The sequence below is a fragment of the Toxoplasma gondii genome, chromosome II (genome assembly GCF_000006565.2).
Source record: "Toxoplasma gondii ME49 chromosome II, whole genome shotgun sequence".
In the NCBI taxonomy this organism is placed as follows: domain Eukaryota; phylum Apicomplexa; class Conoidasida; order Eucoccidiorida; family Sarcocystidae; genus Toxoplasma; species Toxoplasma gondii.
Genome location: NC_031469.1, coordinates 1,656,248 through 1,679,401, shown reverse-complemented (window position 1 = coordinate 1,679,401; position 23,154 = coordinate 1,656,248). Strand labels below are relative to the sequence as shown.

General features: G+C 51.1%; 4 protein-coding genes across 4 annotated transcripts; 2 read left to right on the top strand and 2 right to left on the bottom strand.

Moving 5' to 3' along the window:
- The first annotated feature begins 210 nt into the window (after positions 1-210).
- Positions 211-10,442, top strand: TGME49_297320 (hypothetical protein). Its single transcript, XM_018782308.1, has 11 exons — positions 211-2,268; positions 2,459-2,576; positions 2,989-3,186; positions 3,797-3,880; positions 4,214-4,290; positions 4,876-4,999; positions 5,536-5,773; positions 6,140-6,397; positions 6,902-7,048; positions 7,929-8,022; positions 9,017-10,442. Exons 1-11 carry the CDS (start codon positions 1,189-1,191, stop codon positions 9,752-9,754), a joined length of 3,156 nt encoding a protein of 1,051 aa, XP_018638350.1. The 5' UTR covers positions 211-1,188; the 3' UTR covers positions 9,755-10,442.
- Positions 9,940-13,594, bottom strand: TGME49_297310 (hypothetical protein). The gene is made up of 2 exons (XM_002371120.2): positions 12,327-13,594; positions 9,940-12,001 (listed from the first exon to the last, which is right to left on the bottom strand). Exons 1-2 carry the CDS (start codon positions 12,441-12,443, stop codon positions 11,075-11,077), a joined length of 1,044 nt encoding a protein of 347 aa, XP_002371161.1. The 5' UTR covers positions 12,444-13,594; the 3' UTR covers positions 9,940-11,074.
- A 5,783-nt stretch (positions 13,595-19,377) lies between these two features.
- TGME49_297300 (hypothetical protein) lies at positions 19,378-19,701 on the bottom strand (the record flags this gene model as incomplete). Its single annotated transcript, XM_002371119.1, has 1 exon — positions 19,378-19,701. The coding sequence occupies one exon, from the start codon at positions 19,699-19,701 to the stop codon at positions 19,378-19,380; it is 324 nt and encodes a 107-aa protein (XP_002371160.1).
- Positions 19,702-21,458: 1,757 nt separating this feature from the next.
- On the top strand, positions 21,459-22,782 carry TGME49_297290 (hypothetical protein). The gene has a single exon (XM_002371118.2). It carries the CDS (start codon positions 21,642-21,644, stop codon positions 22,413-22,415), a length of 774 nt encoding a protein of 257 aa, XP_002371159.1. The 5' UTR covers positions 21,459-21,641; the 3' UTR covers positions 22,416-22,782.
- The last annotated feature ends 372 nt before the right edge of the window (positions 22,783-23,154 follow it).

The following is a 23,154-nucleotide window of genomic DNA, read 5'->3' as shown; positions in this document are numbered from 1 at the left end:
ACTTCCGCTTTCTTCGCAACGATTGGGAAACCTGCGGCTTAAGACGCGCCAGCAACAAGCGCCGCTCGATTATCCACTGAAAGAGCCTCTTTTTTGCGGTCCATTCCGAAATTTCGCGCGGTCACCTCGGAGTGGACAGACACTATGCATGCGCTGACTCGGAGCGCATGTTTCTCTTCGGCGTCATTTCAAGACAGCAGAAACTCAACGCTTTGTGCAAAGGTCGGTTCCTCGCTGTCAGATACACCCTGTTTCGCCAATGGGGATAGCAGCCTTCAGGTTCCTTCCCCTCTTTGTAGATTTTCCTGTGCGACAGTCTGACACCCGAGCAGTCGCGAGACCAGCGCCTCTGGCCAATTTATCTCTCTAAATTTTCTCGTCTTCCTCCCTCGCATGTGAAAGGCGTACGCACCTTTCGAGACAGGACGCGCTCCTGTCGGCTCCGCCGTTTGATAAACTGGTGCCAGTCCTGTTTTTCGCCTTCGCCGAACGCAGTCGTCTTCCCAGTTTTCCTTCTTCTCTACAAAGCTGCCTGTTCGTCAACCTCGTTCTTTCAGCATTGCTGTACACTCCTCGTTTCTTCCGTCTGCTCGTTTTTCGCTTTCTCTACGAGTCTCCTATTCATCACCCTCGTTCTTTCCTTCTGTCTGTACACTTTGTGCCTCCTTTCTAAATCCGCAGCCGCTGCTGGCCGCTCCTCTCTCTCGTGTGTCTCTGCCTCGGCCTCTCTGTCGTCCTTCCGTCTCCGCTATTTTTTTCTTCGTTTCCTTCACGGTTGTCCTTCGCCTTTTTCTCGGCCGCTCCTGCCCTGCCTTCTCGCCTTTCACCCTGTCCAGTGGGCCGCGGAGCTCGTGAGTATCCTCCAGTTTCGACTGTGCTTTTCGCAGTTTCTGCGCGTCTCCCCAATGCGTCGACGGCTGGTCTCGTCTCAAAAGGGGAGGCTAGGAAGGCGCAGGGCGAGGGAGTGACGTTGAAGAGATGAAAGAGAGGACTCGACAAGCATCGCCAGATCTGCATGAGTGTTTCAAAACGAAGACACACGCCCGTTTCAACAAAGTCTTTTGTTTTTGGAGATGCTACAAATTTGACGAGGTAGATCGAGGCGACGAGGAGAACACAAGAAATGTACTTTGTAGACAGGCTAGACCGGAGCTCTGACGACGCACTGTGCGCCGAAGATAACCTTAGATGTACAGATGGAGAGAATTCGTTCTTGTACGGTCTGTTCGTCAGGGGATTCTCCAGATTCTTCCTGCCTGGATCATGAAGGCGCTTTCTTTGTTGTCCGTTCTCTCGCTTCCTGCATTCGTCATCTCAACTCGCGTTTCTCTCCTCGCGTTCGCCGTCTCCCTCTCTAGAGCCTGTCCCCAAGCGGCGGGGCCTCGCCCTGGGAGCGCGGCGTCTTCGTTCTCTCTCCCCGCTTCGTCCTCTTCATCCCCTAGGCGCTTCTCTCCACGCTTAACTGGTCGCGGATCTCTTTCCTCCGCTATCCTCTCACCTCCTGATTCAACGCCTGCCTTTCCTTCTTGTTCTTCTCCCTCTTCTTCCCAGTCGTCGTCTCTTCTCTCGTCTTCTTCCTTTCTTCTCTCTTGTGCCCTTTTTTCTGTTGCGGCAGGCTGTGAGAGAGTTCTTGGGTGGCTGCCTTCCTGTCGACCAGAACGGTTGCTTTCTGGAGTCTCCAAAGTGCGACGGAGAGCGCGAGGCTTCCCCGCGAAGAGCTTGGGATCCTTGCCGCGGGCGTTTCTTTTCTCTCACGAGAGTTCGCTCTTGTCTCCAAACCGAGGAAGCCTCCACTGCCGACCTTCCACGGCGGAGACCTTCCTCAGACAGCAGAAAAGCCTGCAGAGAAATCTATCCTCTTTTCACACCGGCAAGGACGACGTTGCTCCTCAGAAAAGTCACAGGAGAGCCCCCGGACTTGCGCGCCTGGAAAATGCAGCGGCGACACCGAGATGTACGTACACCGCCTTACCAGGCGTGAGGCCGGGTGTCGCGTCCCCCTCAGAACGCAGTGACTCTCCTGTTGTGTGGTGGAGAGCAGGATCGGGGATCTCGTCTCCCGGATTTGAAGACGAAACTGCAGGAAGAAAACGAAGAACGCTGTTCACGCAGAAAAAAGCATACAGATGTGGAGCGACGCGCGCGAGACGAGAAGCGAAGAGAAGTCGGAGGGGGCTTGCGAGCTTCCAGATGAATATGGCGCCTCCGGGGACAGCGTTCGAGACGAAAGTTTTCGAGTGTAGAGACAATCCAATTGATACCATGCCGGTAAGATTCGCACGCTTTCTTCCTTTGGAAATCCTTGAGGTTTTTAGCTTTTCTGCATCTTGTTTTCTACCTCTCTTCTCCTCTGTACTTCCGTACTCTTCTTCTCTTCGTTTCTTCTTCAGAATGTGGCGGCGTCGCGCTCGCTCTCCTTCGTATTTCGCGGTTCTTCTCCTTTTTCCTTTTTTTACAGTGGGAGCATGTTGTGCCCTTCTACAAGGTCCACACGAAAGAAGACAATTTCTGGCTGCAGTTCCTCAAAGGCAATTGGACTTACGTTGATGGGCGGAAGATGCTCGACAAGCCTGCAGGTGTGACGAAAAGCAGGCATCTTCTCCAGAGAAACGCTCTCGCGCTCTCTCGACCACCATACTCCCAGAGCGCCTCGATGTTCCGATTCCCCCTTGTCTGTCTCCAGTAACCCACACTTGCAAATATGCACTTACACCTGCATGCACGCCCTATCTCTATCTGCATCCATACCTATATATATATATATATATATATATATGTACCTACATACTGTATATGTGAGTGTGTATGTGAGCCCTCTACGCATGAGGAGAGATACTTGTTCATACGTAGATTGATCTACTGACGTCTGAGGAACGGCAGCGAAAGGTGCGTAGACAAAAACGCATTCCTCCTTGTGAGACGCTTGGAGGCTTTTCCGTCTCTGCATTGGACTTCCTGCTTGCTGCGTTCGCTCTTCGTTTTCTTCAGGCGTGATTGACGGGGGCCAGGCACTCTACGATGGCATGGGGACGACTTTGCCTTTAAATCCTCTCGCCAAAGATCGGCAGCGAGCTGAGGCTCGACCCAAGCATTTGGACCACGGCGTCCTTTTCAGGGAGGCTTTTGACAGGCCTCACCGAATCACCTTCGACCGGATCCCCTGTGGGAACTCCGACGTCTACTACGGTGAGGCCTCCAATTCCTACAGAACGTCTGCATGCGGCTTGCTGGAAAATCCAGGAAAATACCCCAAACATGTGCATGCATATTCCGAACGCAACTCCAATGCGTTAGCATCGCGTAGCAAGAGGATCCTTTTCGTTTTCCTTTACATCGACTGTGCGCTACGCACAGTAGTTCACAGATTATACTGTTATCACTCTATTAACGGCGACAGAAAACGAACAGGCATGTATAAATAAATACATATCCATATGATGTTCTGTCTATGGGGGTAAATTTGTATGTGGATCTAGCATTTATGTATACGTACATGTGTATGCATTTACGATCTCGAATCGTTTTACTTGCGTGCGTGTTTTTTGTGCGTGCACGTAGTCTCACGTTCTCTGGCGGCGTTGCAAGTCGATGTCTCTAGCTGCGAAGCCTATCATCACGGTTTCCCACTCCTCGCGCCTTTGGGTTTGGCTGTCCCACAGCATTTCTTCAATTTTGATCCGCGGCGCCAGGGGGAATTGCAGGGCCGAATCGTTTGCGTCAGACAGCCTGGCAGCTGTCTGCGTTTCCGCGCCTCGGAAACGACGGGGGCGTCTCTTCTGTTTCTCTTTGTTTTCAGGAGAGACAGACCTCGATTTGGAGGAGAGGTTGTGGGGAGCTTTTCACCACAAGAGGGCGACGGAGGAAGGGTTTCCAGATACAGGCAAGTGCCCGTTTTCGACTCGGATGCGATTTAGATGATGAGTGTCAGGTGAATTGCTTTGGATCGAGATTCCTCACGTTAGAACTGCTGAACGAGACGACGCGTTCGAGCAACCGACGCTCGAGGTTCAACTAACTTTTCTAGCTTTTGAACATCGAGGAGATTTTTCCTCACGCATTCGTTTGCTCGTTTGCCTTCCTCTCTCGCTCTTTCGCTGTACATTTATTCATATTTGTATATATGTTTATACGTGGTTAGGTAGCCTGCACAATTTGTTTCATTCCCTTGCATGCAGTTCCCTGCAACCGGAGTCCTGCGCGTGCTTTTCTTCAGGATGGAGAAATATTCTTCCCCAGTACGACATGAGCGAAATGCCGAACCCATGGACCCACACAAAGGGCGAATTTATCGTAAGCGTTCACTTCTGTGTGTGCCTCCAGTGGCCTGGCGATAAACAAGATGTCTTTGTTTTCTAGGGCACTGCAGCGAGGGTCCTCGTTTCCGCGCTCCCATTGTTCCACTATATCGACTTGCATGCGCCATCTGTGTCTGGCCTTGTTTTCTGCGTGCAAAAACCTGAGGTGCAAATACACCTCAGTGCGTCAGGTCGGAATATCTGTCAGACACAGAGCTTCGTTTTCCAGCGTTTCCAAGGGGAGACATCGGCTGTGAGGGAAAGCCCCGTGCTTCATAAGTTTCATTCTCTCCCAGGATTCAGAAGAGGGTGGCCTATCTGCCGTTCAAAAGCGCTGAGATGGATTCAGCAGAATACGCCCAGGGCAACTTGCTCGCGCAGTCTGTTTTCTCCAAGGAAATGCCGTATTTCACCCTCGGTTAATATACATCCAAGGTGGTGTAGTATTCCGCCCATACTTTCGCTCTTTTCTTTTTCGTGAAGTGCCTTTCGAGCTTCACTTCGTTTAGTGCATATTTGTTCACTGCATGGACGCTTCGTTCAAGACATACTCGCTGTGTGCTTTGTTGTCATTCTCCAGGAAATGCCGTATAATTCGCGAGACCCTTCGCCGGGACCTCCGGTGGCTCCTATTGAATTTGACTTGGCTGCTGCGGGTCGATTCGGTGGCTACGTTCTGGATCCTGGCTGGACTCGTCACTTCGGTAAGATTTTCATTCGCGAGAAATCCGAGAAAATCTTACCGAAGTAGTCTTTTGGCAGTCGCGTTCTTCCTGAGTCGAAGCGCCTCCGTCGCCCCCGTGTGTTCCGCACAGCCAAGAGACGGCGGATTGTCCAGGGAAAAGGAAACGCTCGTGCCTGTAACGTAGACGGTATGCCTGCGATCGAGTGCTCTGCACATGCCGAAAAAGAGCGTTGCTTGCAGCGGAACAGGACTGTCTAGGAAGAGGTATTGGTAGCCATGTTTGACTTCAGTTCGAGGATTTGTTCGCGGTCCCGCGTTGAACCCCAAGCCGTGTTTCTCTTTTTCCTAGCGACTGGTCCTTCCCCCGCGGATAGTTCGGAACAGTCATTTCGCCGATTGCCAACTTCTGTGAATCCACCACAACGATGGTAAGGTGCAGAAGGCGAGACCCTCGTAGAATGAAGGATGCGGCTTCGTCTGTTGCACGCCGTCGCTGTTGTTCGTCGTTTTGTATCTGTTTTCCGCATCCCTTTGTTCGACGGGGCATCAACGCAGATTACGTTGAACAGTACAACGAGATGCAGAGATGGCTGCAAGAAGAAGAAGAGGAGCGCGAAGAGCGGGAGGACGAGGCGCAGGCAGAGGGCGCACCCGAGGGCGAGGCAGAAGGCGCGGGAGTCTCCAGCGCAGAGAAGAAGAGGAAGAAACGAAAGAGACGGAGGCCACAGTTGTTGGACAAGCCGATGTTCCGAGAAGCCTACGAACGCGGTCAACTCATCATCAAGTCCAGATAGTGAGTTTAAACAGGTTTAATACGCCTGAGAAGAAAGAGACTGTCTGAACTCCGTAGAGAATCGTGCATGCGGGTGCGGTAAGTCGCCTGCGGGACTGCATGTGTCGACAGAAGCGTCACTCATGCGAGGCGCTGTCGGTGGGTGGTGGCGAGAAGGCGTTTGTGCTTGTGCAACATCCGCATCTTTATCCTGCCTGCAAGCTCTCCGATGCGTGGACGATCCCTGAAAAGACGGAACAAGGCTCGTCTCTGTGCGGCGAGCCGCCTCCTGGATGCACTCTCCCCAGGCCATGGAAGATGACCGAGAATCCGGACGAAGTGAAGTCTGGGGCTCGCGAGCTCTGCTGCGCTTTCTGCTGCATGCAGTGCGGATCTTCGAAACCACCCTGTGTACAAGAAGGCGATCTACGAGGGGGCAACCCACCACTCAGCTTGCATCGCGGCCGAGCGCGCGACGCCAGAGACAATTGTGGACATCTGGAAAGGAAAAGAAATCGCGAGTGATCTTCCAAAGGCAGCCGGTTACGACCACGAAGGGGGCGGAAAGTGGAACTGCGAAGATGGAGAAGGACAGACAATTGCCATCAACATGCTCGGTGAAGACATCGTTCCCCACGCAAATTGGTGAGCAGCGAGCGAGAGGGGAGCCAGGGAGGATAAAAGGAAAGGGAGCGTTGTTGCCCGACACTGTTACCAATTTGTGTTCAGGCGCGGATGCAGTTGTCCCCTTCATACGACATCGATTTCTTTCTGTCTCGGCACCTTCGTTGCGTTTCCGCCTGTCTACGTGTCTGCATAGTTGTTTCTCTGTGGATCTCTCTCTACGGTTTAGGATCTGGGATTTCATCCGCATCCCCTTAATCATATACACAAATATGTCGATCTTTAGATACTTTTGTTGTCCATGTGTCTCGAATCACAGTCACACGTTCATATATATATATATATATATATTTATATGTATATGTAGAGAGAGAGTCAGAGGGAGAGAGGGAGAGGTACTTTTACCTCTATATATTCATGCGTCAATCTGTTTCCTCACTTATATAAAACTACTGAGTGGAGTTCACAAGGTAAAATGACTCTTTCGAAACTACCTTTCGTCGGCCTGTGTGGGATGCGCTGCAGCTACATGTCTCCGAAGATGTCTACGCACGAGATGGCAGAATTGTGGCACTTCTGGATGACGGAGGCCCATCGGGAGGGACGCTACACAGATTTTCATTCCGAGATTGGATGTTATTCTGATATTGAATATGAAGACCGACTCCTGAGGTAACGACAAATGCTGAGTCGTAGTCTCTTCAATACACATTTATCACTGTGTTTTATATTTTTAAAGTTTAGTATTCCAGCGATACAGTCTGAGGTCCTCGAAACGTATTTGAAGACCTTTTTTCCATTTCAGGGATCTACTTTGTGGTATGTCGGGCTACGATTCGGTTGACTCTCGAACGAACTCGTTGTCGAACTCGGTGATTTGGAACGAAAGTCTGACATGCGTGCCTCGTCCACACAAAAACACTGTATAGCCACCTTGTATATATAGCTGTATATGTGTGTATCGGCGCGTCGAGATGCAAATACACCTGCGTTTGTATGTATATATATATATATATATATAAGGATATATTGTATATACACCTGTGTGTGTATGTGTGTATATATAAGGAGATATTTGTATATGCGCAAGAGGGGGTAGCGTGTCGTTGCAATGCATATTTTCTACGTATTTAATGCCGGGGTCTGTTCCTCATCTTCTCGTCAAGGACTCTTGCTGTCTCATTTTGGCATGCATGCGTGAACAGGAGAAACAGGAAGGCCGTTCAAAAGAGAAAACCGCAAATGATCGGCACAGACCACAGTTTTGCTGCTCGCATGCTTGCAGAAAAACGACAGCAGTTGGTAGAAGTTTGTACCGGATTTCGTTGGTGAAATAAAAGCGAAGCTGTCAAGGGTTCAGCTTATCTGTCGAATAAATAGGCCGCCAGATTTGTTTTTTTTGTTCTGACGATAAACGTCTTTGTATTAGTCTGTTTAAATATCAACTTGCATTCATTTCAGTCGTGAACATACAGGCTGTGGAAGGTCGCAAACTTTCAATGTTTGAGGAAAGCAACAGAAAATGTCTTTTACTTCCCACGCTTGTCTTCAGGAAGAGATACCCTCGGTTGATGGCGCTGTATAGGCCTCTGTGGTGTCACCGAAAGTATGGCGATGAATTTGGAGATGCTGTGCGCCCAGACGAGGTATGTTGCTTTCTTTTGGTAACAACACCAGGCTTTTAGTTTCGGAGGATTCCGAGGAACTCGTTTCAGCGAGGAGACGCTTCTCAGCAAAAGGTTCTTTTCTTTGTCGTGAAACCCGCGGTCGCCTTTTCTCAATGAAAATGAAGTTGCTTTGGGGGGTCGCAGGGTATCAGTCTGGGGCCGTTCTCTCTCTCTCTCTCTGAAAATGGTAATGGTGATCCACGTAGTACGCGCGGACCATCCCAGCATTTGTTTTCTTCAATTTCCGGTGAATTGTAGTGATACTTGGTGTTCGCTACTGCTACTCCATTACACGCATCTGAACGCTGCTCTGAGACCACCCTGGAACTTGAATCTGGAACACAAAGATCTTGCTTTTTCATTTTTCTCCTTCATTCGAAACGCGTTTTCTGCCTTTTTGTGTGGTGCCGTGGGACGTGGAGAGCCGTTTCGTGTGCTTGTCAATCTTGCTTTAACGCCTTTTCTTCTGTTCGCGACATGTTCTGTCCAGACCCTGTGTCGAACCGTCGGTCTCTCTGGTCTGTCTCCCTTTCGTGCCAGTCGTGCGCATCTGTTCCAGTTCTGTTTGCGTATTGCGGGGTCTCTCCTGTTCCTCTGCGTGGCTGTGAAAGAGAAAAAAATCTTCTTTCGACTCTCGTCACTCTGGATTCAGGTGCAGCAGCTCACAGTCTCTCTTCTTTGTCTGGTCCCTGACCTTTTTCTTCGAGTGTTCGGATTTTTCACCCTTTCTTGCTGCAGGGTTCGATTGTGGTTTGCGTCGCTTCTCGTGCAACCTCAGAACGGCTGTACACTGTGAAAACTTCCTCGATTCACGTGTACCCGTAGCAGAACCGGTGCAAGATGCAACTTTACGCGAGTTCCATGCAGATGCAGAAGCGTATAACTCTATATCTGGTTCGTAGCACGAGTTCTCCCCGACAACCTTCGAATGACTACCGGCTTTTCATTTCCGGTGTTTCATGTCGCCTCGCAGGCCCCGCCGGATGAGGTCCTGAGTGCTTTTGGGGCTCCTCTGACGCCGCCATCGGGCGTCCTGCGCCGCGCCGCTTCCCGTTTGAGGCGGATCCGGCAGTCGCTCCGGAGAACTCCATGGCTGTCTTTGCAGGAGGAAGTTCTGCAGGGCGACGAATTGGATTCAGGAGACAGGGATCTCCTTTTTCTGCGCAGGGCGGGCCTGTCGGGGCGCGACATCCTTTCTAGGGAGGTTAAGGCTGAACAGAAGAGTAGAGAAAGAGACGAACGCCGGCGGGAGCTGGGGCAAAAGACTCGCCTTTCGCCTGGTTATCGAAGACACACAGAAAGCGAAGAAGAGAGAGAATCGGAGAAGGAACAGCTTGAGGGCCATTTCAGTTGGAGACACGAAACGAGACTCGGTGTCGATGCGAATGCGAGGGAGGAGGGTGGAGACGCTCCTGATAGGTTGGAAAACACAGAGAGAAAACAAAGACGTGCGGGTCACGACGGTCTCCTGCCTGAAGAAGAGAGGTACAGCGGAGGCTGGGAGAAACGAGAAAGAGACAGTCTTGCGGATGCAGCTGAGGAAGAAGAGAAAGAAGATGTGAACTTCTTGGACGAATACGACATGTGGTGGCTCGACCGCGGCAACGCCTACGGGGATTCCATTCCCGAGTACCAGAGTCCCGCCATGGCCATCCAAGAAGTGCTTCCAAATTCGAGAGAAAGCGATACGAAGAAGCGGAAAGCGAACTGAAATGATGCTGGATGCGCTCCCCGCGTCTAACGGAAAAGACAGACCCGCCGGTCGTGACGAGGAACAAAATTTGATTCTCCAGCGTTTTCGCTGACTTCGTCACATCATCCGTGAAACTTGAATTCATGTGCATATATATATATATATATATATATATATATATATATATATATAGGGGTGCAAATGCACATGCGGGTGAATTCTATATGGGTAGGTGGTGAAACAGGGACAAGGAGAAACACTTGCGTTTCTCAGTTTTAGAGGGGAAAACAGATGTGTGGGTGTGTGTGCGTATTCTAGCTGCTGCCACGGAACGTATCATATACGTTCAGTAAACTGTCTATACGCATGCGTTTTATTTCACTCAAGCCTACACGGGATCCGAGGAGTAGCGGAAGCTCTGTAAGAACAGCTGGCCTGGCACCGACGACGGCCTACGGTCTGATTCTTCAAAAGTGGGTTCAAAGTAGCGTTTTTGGAAAATGTTTATCAATTTTTTATGCGGTAACGGTGCGCCTGTGGTGCTTCGGTGAAACGTGGACGGCACGCCATAGCTTGGATTTGTCCTGATGTGTGGATTTTGAATTCTGACTTAAGTTTCCTTGTTTTTCACACGAGGTCCAGCCGCTGTGACGTGTCGCAGTCCTACAAGCTCGGCCATAAGAGACGAACGCAAAACTGCAACGCTACAATGCCCGCGCGGCAAAAATATAAGTTCCCGAAGAATGGGAGTCAAGAGAAGGACTAAGTTCTTTCTAGGCAGGAGAAGCGAGTGAAACCGGTGACACCCACGTGGAAGCCCGCAGTACACCATGAAGCAAATGGGGTAGAGATCACAGCGTGACGAGGAACTTGAAGCTATAGAGGCGTGTTTATATAACATGAGAGAAGCGAAACGTTGGTACAAGTGCGATGATGAATCCGCAAACCCGAAAAACAGGAAGTAAAAGGTGACACTTTCCGTGTATTTCGAGGGAAATACGTACTAGCACATGCTACAGGTAAACACCGAATATCGACTATTTCGAAAGTGCACCTCCCGCTCAAATTCGAGGCACGGCAGTCGGTCGGGAAACAGGTCTAGGGGGGCCTAGGGGGTGCGTTTTTTCTCTTGTTGTTGCTCCTTTCTTTCGGGCATCTCCAAATACTCTCCTCAGTAACCTACAAGGTGAGAGGACCAAGGCCCTTATCATATCGTGGTCAGAAAAGGATGTCTGGGTAGCCGGACTGCAGGAGGGAGAACGAGTGGCTCTCTGTTGATGCCCAGCGCCCAAGGGTACTTGCCATTCAAGACCGGTGGAGGTCGAGGAGAGAATGACATCACAGGACCGTGGGGCAACGGCTGGTGGGGACGCTGTATGAGCGGCGGTGACACTGGGAGTGTGTAGCCTCGATAGTGAGGAAGTGCTCGAGTGGGGAAAGGTGAGACAGAAGGTGTTGCGGGGTAGATTGCGGGGGAATATGGCACAGCCTCACAGCTGTAGTGTGGGGTTTCGGCGGGCAGCGGGCTGCTTCCGATGAAGCGTCGCCCACCCCCGGGGGGTCCGCGCGGGCGTGGGGACAGGGATCTAGGATAAGCGTGGCTGCTTCTCCCTCTGGACCCGACAGGTTTCGAGTGGCTACGAAACGGATGCTTGTGCGGATGTCCCTGTGGTCCACCGGGAGGCGGCGGCGGGTCACCGTGAGACGGTCTCGGCCTCCGTCTCGCGTGCCGATATGGTGTTTCAGCTGAGGCAGCTCGGTGGCGTCTGTTTGGTGGGTGCGGAGAACGACAACGGCTGGATCGTCTCTCGCCTGAGGAAGGCGGCGGTCCTTTGTGGCGACAGCTAGGAGGTGGAGACTGAGAGGTGTGCCTAGGTCTCTGCAGAGGCGGAGCGGGAGAGTGGGCAGGGTGCCGAGGTCTGTGACCAGAAGGCGGGCGTCGAGATGGTGGCCGGCGATGTGGCAGGGGACGAGCAGGGCGACGGCGCCAGGGTGGGTGTGGAGAAGGCGAGGAACTGCAGCTGCGATGCCGTTGGCAGCCGACCTCTGGGTCAGGTGTAGGAGACGCACATCTCGAGGGAGAGCAGGCTCGACGCCGAGGACTAGAAGGCCGGCTTCGTGTGTTACGAGCGCCGAGAACGTGTGTCCGAATGGCTGGAACGCACTCGTCGTCACTACTGCTGCTACTCGAGTGAGTGTCAGTTTCAACAACCACGTGGCCTTTTCGACCTTTTCTCGTTTTGCACCTGCTCTTTTCTTGGCGACCTACAGAATTCACACGGAGAATGCTCGAGGATGACCAAAAAGATGTCTCACTTTTCCGTGAACACTGCAACTAATCTCAAAGACCTGCGGACGACAACCTTCCCGCGCGTCATGTTCACGTACCTGTATTGATGGAAATCTGGCACGTGTTTGCCACCGGATTCTCCACTGCTGTCCGTTGCTGCGTGTCCGCGTCCATAGGACAAGACGCGTGGCAAGGATTTGAATGACTGGTGTGTGTTGTTGTAGACGTCTTTGTGGGCGGAAGAATTGAGGACGCGGAGCAGCCTGCGACGGGGCCTACACTGATTGGCCCCGTGCTCACCGGCCCAGAAGTAGCGCGAAGACTGCCACCAACTCGGTCACAGCCTCCACCGTCAACTGGACAGCATCCAGGAGTGATTGGGATGCCCACAGGTGGACAGCATTGGCCACCGGACATGCAGCCGACAACGGCTGGACCCCTGGGATCGCACGCAATTGCAATTGGGCCCGCCTCACCACAGTGCCCGCATCCTCCGCCGCACGCGCCACCGGCTACCGTGCAGTGGATGTGAGGACCAAAGCCTGTTGACAAAGAAGCCCAGAAAACCAGGGCGTGAACTCGGCCAAACGAAATGACTGTAGCGACGCACAGAAGTGGCTTGAATGAACATTTACCACTTCCCCACCTTGCTAAGCAGGGCGTGCCGGCCTGGGAAGGAGTGCCATGTAGGAAGCCGGATCCAAAGGGCTGCAGCCTTTTCGTCCTTCTGTGTTCTACTCAGCTACTGCTCGATGATGTTGTGGCAGACCCAAGGTTTGTGCAGGTGCGGGGATGATGAGGGAGGTGCAGTGCAGTATTCCCCTAGAAATAACAAAGCAGAAACGTGCTCACTGTTGAGGCTTACAACAAACTTCCAGACAAGCCCAAATAATAATCATCTCGCCAAAGATCGCGAACAAGCCTACGACAGCGCTGTAAAAGTGACATGCACATCAACTGCTCGCCAAAGATCCGTTGCCAACGCAGCTTTTGAAAAACAGGGGCCACAGTTAGTCTGGTCGATGTAGAACATAATGTGTGAAGCTGTTGCAGCATGACTCACACAGAAATACTCGAGGCGTGTGGTGCATGAGATAACGGACCAGAGTGCAACCGTCATTACTGTTTGATGTCTCAAGCAGCAAAACAACCGTAAACACGTAAACCAACAGCATTTGGGTTGTTCGCGTGCGGCAACCCACCTCTGGCACCAGGGAACGTCAAGGGTGGTCATCCGATGGATTCCACTGTCGCAACACGAGCCACAAGTCTAGTGTCACAGATAAGATGTTAAGACTTGTCATTGTTGTTGAGACAGAAGGGTGAAGAGAAGTCCTTCCTGACGAGCAGCTTTCGAGACCGAGAGAAACATACTCTACGTGAGAAACGTTCTTAGCGTCTTCGCAATGAGATGACGCTTAGGTTGGCGTATGCCCATTGGTCTGATGAATAATGTCGCTCCACAGCGTCGAATAGTCACGGAGAATCTTCTGGTTGGTAGGATGCGCGTACATTTTGGGAGTGAAACTATCGATGATCCGCTCGTGTACCGTCCTGACTATAACGGGGCACGGTAGACACCTGTTTTGCACAGAATGAGAGACGGCTCTTACAAACTCCATCCAGTCGCCCTTCTTTGGCATCAAGTACGTACGTTAAGACGAGCAGAATTTGACCCTGAAGGCGATTGTCGGCAACGAACTTCCTTGCCGCTACGCAAGCCTGATTCACGGCACCTGCCAAAGGTGCACACTGAACTTGTGCGGTGAATTTGTTGACCAAGCCGAGCGAGTCGCTCACGAGCATTCCGCCTGCAGAAGTTGTTACGACGGCATCAGTCAACCCAAAGCTTTAACAGATACTTAAAGCTATTCACATTCGTTTGGAAACACGTCAGTTGTGTCGAAGAGTTTCATAGTATGTCGCATCCTATTGGGAATGATGGAGGTTACGTGAGCTTCCGAGGTGTGTGCTTTCTCACGATCCCTCCCGTGTACCCTTGCAATGTTTCCGTGTACCTAACGACACGCTGCACTCCTTGCCGCTGAACCTTTTCGCTTTGGCAAACGCATCTCTTTCTACACTTTCGAAAACGAACAACAAGCAATAGATGCTGAATGGGTGTTTCTGTTTTTGTATCCAAATAGCTGCAGCTCCACCACCATGTGATAATAGGCTTCCTGGATGAGTTAGTATTTCATGCAGTTAGAGTTAACAAGCCGCTAGTTGAAACGGTGATTGCTTTAATCCATTCTGCGGTTTAGCGTCATTCTCAGTCGCATCATCTGTGGAACTGTACTTACAAACGCCAGCGAACCCCAGAGTGGCTAGTATCGAGAAACCGAAGACAAAGTGCATGACCCCAGGATGAAACGGGTTTCGCGCCTGAAAATATCCCAAACAAGACCGCGAGAGCAGGCGCGTATTTACGAGTACAAGTGAAACAAGCAAGTTAGACGACTATGTCGCAGAAGTCCATTGGACGGAGAAGGACCAAGGTTGAACTTTTTCCGCTGCGTAAGCGTCACTCAGGAAAAAGACGCACCCCCTCACTTAGTGCCTGTCCTTTGGAGCATCAAAATGCAGCAGCGTTGCCTGGCTGAAAAAACGATGGGATTGATACAGAACAGTAAACATCTGGACACGGCATGCACGATCTGAAGGGCTGTGGCAGGTCTGTGCCTCCTACGGACACAAGTGCTGTGAGGGCCGGCGAAAACATCAGGCGCCCAAAAGTGTGCCGTTATGTTTGCCTCTTGCATTGGAACACAAGTCGAACCGGTACTTACGTGTTTCGCAGCGACGATCATGCGCCAAATGTGAAGGGCGAGGATGGCAAATGAAGAAATATATACGACCGGGAGCCACACAGAGCCAAGGGCGTTTCCAGGGGCTACCCAAGTGATGGGAATGCTGCTGGGGACCTTGGCGACCCCTTTGATATTGAATATGTCTTTCACCCAGAAAATAGAGATGTAAATCTCATGAAGAAGTGTTAGAATTGTATCGATGACGGGGACAACAAACGGACCCCTGAACCACCAGGCTCCATGCATCTCGGCGCGACTGGGTGGCAAGACGACTGAAAAGGTGAAACACCAGCTCTAGCCAGCTCGAGCCGCTGATTCGCGAAGTGTCCAACTACAACTAGTCAGTGTCACTCTTTGAGGGCTGGTAAGGGACTTCCCAGGCTTGTTGCCGCAGAGGGACGCTGGCCTCGAGCTGGTGAATCCATACCAATCTCAGTCCGGGCGAGGGACTGACGGGCGGTCGAGGCCTCCATCAGCAGCATAATCGCTGTAGGATTGAGCAGCTGCGTTGATGACAGTGCACTGATACAGAGGAAAGAAGAGAACGTGACCGAGGCGCTGTAAGTCATGCGCTCGCTGTCAGTCATTTTCAAATGATAGGTATCACGTCAAAGCGAAACGAGCCGTCAATCCCCGTCATCTGCGATTCGATTTTTCGCGTCGGCGGAAGTACAAGGGGAATGTCACGGCACCTTCTGCCGACAGACGCACCCGCTGCTGCAGCCGATCAGCTACTGCCTATTACCTTCTTCCATTCTTCCAGAAGCAGTGGCGGAGCTACTGGAATCCACACAAACTGCGCAGATCATGTTGGAGTTAGGGTCCTACGCAGGGACCTCTTAACCACTCGGAGGGTTGTGATGCTACTGGATACACAGTTGCTTCGCTTTACGCATTTCGCGGTTTATACCAGCAACGTCTGCAAGCCTCTTTCAGGAATCAAAAACAAGTGTGAACGAAATCTGGTGTGCTCAAAAAATGCTCAATGAGAACGCGCCTAACTTTTTCGATGAACGTAGGGGTGCCGCAGGCGTTTCACAGAACACCAAATCTCGTTAAGCAGAAACAGACTTAAACAGGCAGAACACTACCACGAGGAAGCTGCTCGGATTTCGAAGTAAACTAATGGTGCACCTCCAGTTGAAGAGCTCGAGACATTCTAAACTGGTGTTGGTGTGCAGAGGAAGCAACAGCCTAACGGTGTAGTCGGCATAACAGGTTCGGCAGCAGCTTGCCGGCGTTTCGACCACCCAATAAGCACTCTGTTGCTCACGTCTTCCACCAAAACCAACCTCAACAAGCCTGGCTACGGAGATCATTGACACCTACAAACTGATTCTGCACCGCGTGCACAGATCGTGAAGAAAGCCACAGGTTCGATGAAACGAGTTGTTTTGTCCTTGATGTCAGCTGAGAGAGACGTCTCCGAGTGTCCTCACTTTCATCGGAATCATCAGGCGTATACCTTCGTGATGTGTACCCGTTGTATCGAAATACACACTCAACGCCAACTGAATGAGTACCGCAATGAATACAGGGAGTCCCACAACATGCACATGTCTCGGGGCCCCAAAAGACGTAGCCCCACACGTCAACGCAATTATGTCTCCTTCGAAAGAAGGTAACTCAAAACGTGAGCATTTCTGGTTGTGACAGAGGGGATCACCATCGCCTTTAACTCCGGCTCTAGCATTTTACTAAACCCGTGCGTTAGTTTGGAAAAGCCATTCAGCTGTGCTTTTCGCTCGCGCTGCGGTGGTGTTGAGTGCTCTCGTTACTAAAAAGTCTACGGGACTCTACATAGCACAACCCTGTTCCAGCAGCCTACGGAAAACAGACGCTTAATATGCTGGCGCAGATCATGTGAAGTTTCCACTCTAGTGATTGAAATGTCAGAGTCTTGTTGTGACTTTCGATGCGCCTCTTTGTTCCAGATCCCGGGGCATAAAAACACGAAAAACCCATTCCTCATCAACTCCACACTTGTAGAAATACAACACACGCGGCTGTGAAGGGTTGGAAGCCAGCTGGGAACGTTCACTTGTGCACCCACTACACGATACTTGGCGGAAGTGTTACACCACCGACAGTGTCACCTGGTTCACCCAATGGTGTTTTTTGCGTACTGTACTTTTCTGATGAATCTCTGAGTCTACTCCCGCTTCTGCCAAAATCGTTCTTCAGTGAGAAGCTCCACTTCTGGCCAGCTTCTCGCGCTGTCAGAAGCTATCGAATGAGAGAACGACGCCAAATCAAGGTGATTTCTTGTCTCGTCGGCTGATACATGTCCTGCACGTATTGCCGCTGCGAGTCGGCCGCTATTGCATCTCTGCCCATAACAACCGGTGGCTTGTCTGTTTACAAGCCTCTTTAACCTTGATAATGACGGGCCGAACTAGCCGTTTTCTACAGTTTGAGCTGTCGGGAGACCACTGTTTTCCCGGACTGGTAAACACAGGGGAAGCCAGTCCGAATTCCGCACAACTGAGCCTTTGCAAAACGCCATGGTGAAATGGGCAGCTCTGCTGACTTGATCCTTTCTCCTGTTTTGAAGGTCGGGGGATGTACCCCGCTTATCTGCCTCATCCTGGTGAAATTCAGCTCTGATCTGTTTTCTATCACTCCGCCGAAACCACCCCCAGCCTCTCCCCTTCCAGGCTACAACGCGCCCGGTGTCGTGCCGCTTGGTTCTTACAGCTTACTGGCGGTATTCCTGATAGGGTCCTGTCTCATCGGCGTTAACCTCTATGCACTCCTGAACCATCGAAAGATTGTAAGAAAACAAACACGGTGTGCAGCAAGATGCCAGCATCCTGGTAGATGTCAGTGGAACGTCAATAACGCTTCAAAGTTCGTCATCGCGCCTCGTTGAAGCAACTGCCCTGATAACGCGATTCCTGGCCTTTATCCGTTGCAAATGAACAGTTCCTTCCAAACAGTTGTTTACTGTGAATAAGAGTTCTCTCAGCTGCTCTGCATTAGACTGCGTCGCCTTGCCCATACGCGATCTATCATGTGTCTCGGTCCTTGATGAGTCGATCCTGATTGTGCTAGCTAGGACACGGTCATCATGATCGTCGCTGGCTCTGGCGTAGCCTCATCTTGACGCCCACTTCCAGTCTCAGACTCTATTCTACTCTTTGCAGTGGCGATACCGGACGAAAAGGGAGCGAGTGCAAGTGCTATCGGTAGTTCTTACCAGCGCGCTTCTTCCAGCCAGTGAGTGAGCTGCCACTCACCTGCCGCCACACTGTGATACCCTAACCTCGACAGCAACGCACTTTTGGGGGGGCAGTCTTCATATCCTTGCGACAGACAGTGCACCAACCTCTAGAGGTAACCAAACACGCTAAGCATACGTGCCGCTAAACGTGAACACGGAAACAGCTGCACATGCTGCTAGAATAATAACTGTTGACGCTGTGGATTGCGCTTTGGTGTGTAGGTAGTGTGCTAGCGGTTTCCGCATGGAACGGATGGACGATATACTCCGCCAACCACCCGTGCGATGGAGTTCCCACGGATCCGTGCCAGGAGGTCATGGCGTACCTTCTGGTCGCGAAGGCAAGCACTCGTCTACTCTTTATATTATCGTGAGCTTACGCGTCAGTATATTGTCTCCACTTTGTCGTGGATTGCCGCGTCTTGTGTCACAATCGCCTCAACTTCGGTTGCGTCCTTGCACGCCAATGGGTGATAGTAATTACTAGTGCTTTGGTTTCATTTCAGAGCCGACAGAAGACAGAATTGCAATGGTGGATGCTTTGGCTGTCGGTTTTCCTCTGCCAACATGACGGCGGCAGGTGTCGTACTATTTTCATTATGCCTTCGATATGTATTCGAAACAAGCATGATGGACAGTTATCCATCATTAATGCTTTCCGTGATTCAACCTTAGTGTAGTCTGCGCCCGCGTAAAGCAGTCCGTCACTATGTGGCTCAAACAACCTAGGATGAAAGGCATTTTATGACTCTCAGTCTTTTGCACTACACTGTATGTTGTCTCAGGATTATGGCACTTAGTGCCTTATTTTTGGCCTTTTCCGCGGACGTTGTTGCAATATGTAAGTTCACCACAAAGAAGCTTTTTGCACATCGCAGCCTGCGTACCCGCGACGGATCTAGGCGGTGGGCAGTTGCATCACCTATGTGCCGAGAGAACTTTTATTAACATGGCTGTGCTGCAGCATCATGAAGATGTCGCCTCCAAAGGGTAAAGCATTCGAGTATAAATAACAATGGCCTGAAACTCAGTAACATCTAAAAAGGCGTCCATTACGTCAAGCGCCCCAGCTTTTGCGTGACTTTGACTAAGTTTCTGGAGGTATGATTGGCCCATGGCTGACCGGACACGCACCATATTCCCAATTCCTATGCCGGTTACTGTCAACGACGGTGGCCATTCGCCTGCTTTCCTTGGCCCACGACGACAGCGTCGCCTGCCAGGTGAGGGCACAGCCGACCTCTCCTCATTCATCCGTACCCGTATTGTCATCACTGTGTCCCCTGCGCGTCGCAGGCAAACAACGAAAAGAACGTTCCTACTGTTGCCGAGCCGACTCTTGCACATCTAGTATCTCTTCTTCATCAGCCACCAGCTGTTCTTCAGGCCCGTGCCCTGCGTCTTCGACTTGCTCTTTATCAATGACAGAATCTTCGTCATCTTGCTCTTCAAAATCGGGCTCCATGTCGTCTGCTGGCTCTCCATCGGTAACATGCTTCTCGTCTTGCTCATCATCTCGCACTTCGTTGACTACAAGCACCGATCTGTTGACAGGTGTTTGCTCCGCCACCAGCCCCTCTGACGAGCGTTGTTGCAGTTCTCTTATGCGGGTAACGTTCGCGTCATGTAATCCGCCACCCATCTGCTGGAGCTTAGCTGAGCATAGACCACGAACACCCATTCACAGAGGTGCAGCGTGCGCTCTTCCGCCAAAGCTTTCCCGTTACTACGGACCACAAGAACGCCAGTGCTCACCGTCTTATGTGTTGCCTCATTGTGAAGCGCTTCTAGTTAGTGGTAGATCAAGGCGATTCAGCCCATGTCCCCCACGTGGAGGATCTGCGTTAGGTCGGTCGCTGTCGGCCGACTGTTTGCTCAGCATTGATTCTCGGCCGTCTTCGTGTGCCTGCTGTCGTTGGGCGTGCCCTTCGCTTAGCGTTCCTCACACACCTGTTGTTGCTCAAGACAGCACAGAAGTGGAACGAAATTGCACCTTCGGTTTTTGTTGCCCACGTTGTTCAAGTCGCTCGGGCATCTGTAAGTATTATGGTTCTGAGTGTCAGGCCCCAGACCTTTACGATCATGTTTCGAGCACGTCCACATTTCGTGACAAACCATTCATGAGGTCGCAGAGCGATAGCAATAACCTCTGGTGGTAAAGTGAGCAAGTGTGCATCCCGATCAACTAGCAATATCCGGTTCTTCACGTGCGTGTCTGCGCTGCGAATACCCGAATTTGTATATTACGAGATTTTCTTGCCGGCTGAGAGGTGAAACACAATCCGGAATCTACCTGGAGGAATCTGTAAGTGTTTAGATCGGCCCACTTGCGTTCCACTATCGGGATAAATCGAATTCTGATATGATTGACCATTAGCGATTCGTGTTGCTCGTGGCAGGAACCGCGGTTCAGTGGCCTTCAGCGATTCTGTGGAATATTGACGGCCACCGTCACTAGTTGGCATCTCACTAGCGATATGTCTGGAGGCTGGCCCACTGCAACCAGCAACAGTGTGTTGCAGCGGTGGACACAGCAGATGGTGGCTTAGCGAAATACAGAGCAGATCCGCAAACACTTGATTCAAGAAAAGTCATCGACGTTATTGCTTCATTCGTGTGTGAATTCCCATCAACCGGAACCCTTCAGTCTACCGTATGAAACATAAATACATTAAGCTGAAAAGATCAGCCAGTCTCTTATCACCCCGGTTCAGTGCATTCGCCGCTTTAACATTAGGCTGTTGGTTTTGCCCGCTACCCCTACGATACTTTTTTAGGCTGCCAGTACACTGAGGATAGCCTGTGATTTTCCTGGTAGGACGTTGTCACGCATATACTCTGTGTCCACTTAAGGACGGCAGTCATTTGTAATGAAGCCATCTCCTGCTTTGTCCCACCCACGCTGTTGGACAACAACACATCTTATCCCATCTGCTTACACAAGCTATATAGAGACCGGCCATACCTGAGTTCGGTAACAGAGGCACTGGTTGTGGAACAACTAAAAGTCGTGTGGATGCTGGGACTGCACCATTCTTTTCGATTTTTTGAAGGCAGCGCTAAGCAGCAAAATGTTTTGTCGGGTCTTCCTGGCGACAGCCTCGAAGGCTATAGTTGGCAAAAAATAGTAGTTGGGAAAAGCGGTTGATCCGTAGAAATACTGAAGTGAGGGCCATTTGGAAAACAGCCTGTTTGGATAAGCACTGGCCGAAGCATCGACCTGCACAGGTAGCTTTGGAATCGTCCAGGAGCCCGTTTATCCCGTCAGGGCACACGAGGCGCTGCCAAACAGAACTGGCTCGCTGCACCGACAGGGCAATCCTGCCGCGCTGTGGTGTGAGCGGCACCGAGTAACTGAAGGAGAAGAGGTGCCGCTGCTCTTAGCGCTGCACCATCTATATCTATGCCGCAGAGAGTTAGCTACGTTGTTGCCAGTCCAGCAACGAGGAAAAGTTCACACTTTAGCCTGTTTTACCTTACTAATGTTTGCACGTCCCTGAAGTTGGTGAAAGTTGTAACACGTGGCACACTAAGATTATCAATCCTCCCTGCAAAAATTCAAACTATTCATCTCCCGTGATTATGGCTCTCCATAATCTCTTCTGTTTGGTCATGCTCACAGTAGCAGCGGCCACTGCTGATACGTATACTGAAAAGTTCGTTTCCATGAATCTGTTGACAGCTTATGGATACCCAGATTTGTCCCAAGCAATGAAGGGCTCGGGGAATGCGGGATACATCACCATTCCTAAGCAACATACGCTTCTGCATGAGAGTCGTGATCTCCCTTCAACGGAAAAGTGGGGGGCGCAGGCATCCCGTCTACTTGAAGGCAGCGAATACAGGTACTCAGAGGTACTGCAGGTACCTATAGATGCTGAGCACGCCGTTACTGTGGGTCCTATCATGCGGAGGTTGGTGGTGGGTTCGTCAGACCTACCCACAAGCTCCAGTCTCATGTCCCATTTTTCTCCCTCTCCAACGACTCCTTCCACCCACTTGTCGAAAATTGCAGAGCGCTTGCCTCACCATGCCGTGAGTACGGGGGGATGGCACACCCTCCATTTGCTACGTCCGCAGTACATAGGTGATTATCGAGGACCGCTGGCTGCTGCGTACTCCAATATGTTTCGGAGAAAGTCCCCTGTAGAGCGGTCCCGTATCTGGGAGAGCCAAGGAGAAAATACGGTCCCTCTCAAAAATGTGCTTGGCCGTCGGTCTACTGTAGGGGCCTGGCGCACGGCAGAAGGAAATTCATTGGGGCAACCACCAGTTCCATTCAAGCGACAGGATGTATGGCGTTCTTCTCTAGAGCACACGCCACTGAAACACGTTCTGAAGCGCTGGCCGAATTGACACGGGGTGACTGTGCTGGATTACTCCCAACATGGCAGCTTGCACGCAGTTGGGATGTGGAGGACTTTGTCTTCTGCAGATATGGTCTGTATATTATGGAGTTGATGTCACTCATGAATGCTCGTTACAATGTTGTGAGACTTTGTTGTGCTCTCCAGTTGACAAACGCGAAGCAGCAAGATCCATCTGTTTACAAGCCTTCACAGGCTTTATGGTTGAAGCATTCGACTCTAAAGTATGACATCCGTCCCCTTTTTCATGCATTCCATGTCATAAACTGATGTTTTAATGATTGGTTGCGTCTTCAGAACACTACAAACTTGTCAAGACCACACGCCTACACGGTGACAGACACCGTAATAAATTAACAGCTGTTTACGATTGGTGCCTTTGGAGCAACAGGAATGCGTATGCTTGACAGCGCCGTCGTCCAAACAGAAATTCCTGACCCGTCACAGTCAGGATCTACAGCTACACATGCATTGTGATTGCTGCTCATACAGTAGCCACTCATTCCTTTTCCACGTGGCTTTCCGTCTGTCGCATGGTATCTACCACTACTACTATACGCTGCCGATGCCGTACTGCCATTCATAGAATGTGAGATGGTGACGCTATCAGCCACTGGAGAAAACCTCCCAAAGCTTCCACGATAATGCGTGCAGCCTTCGAGTCACCCTTCCTGATTGGCAGTTCGCTCAAGAACGGCCACCGTTTGCCGCTGCCCCCATGAATCAAG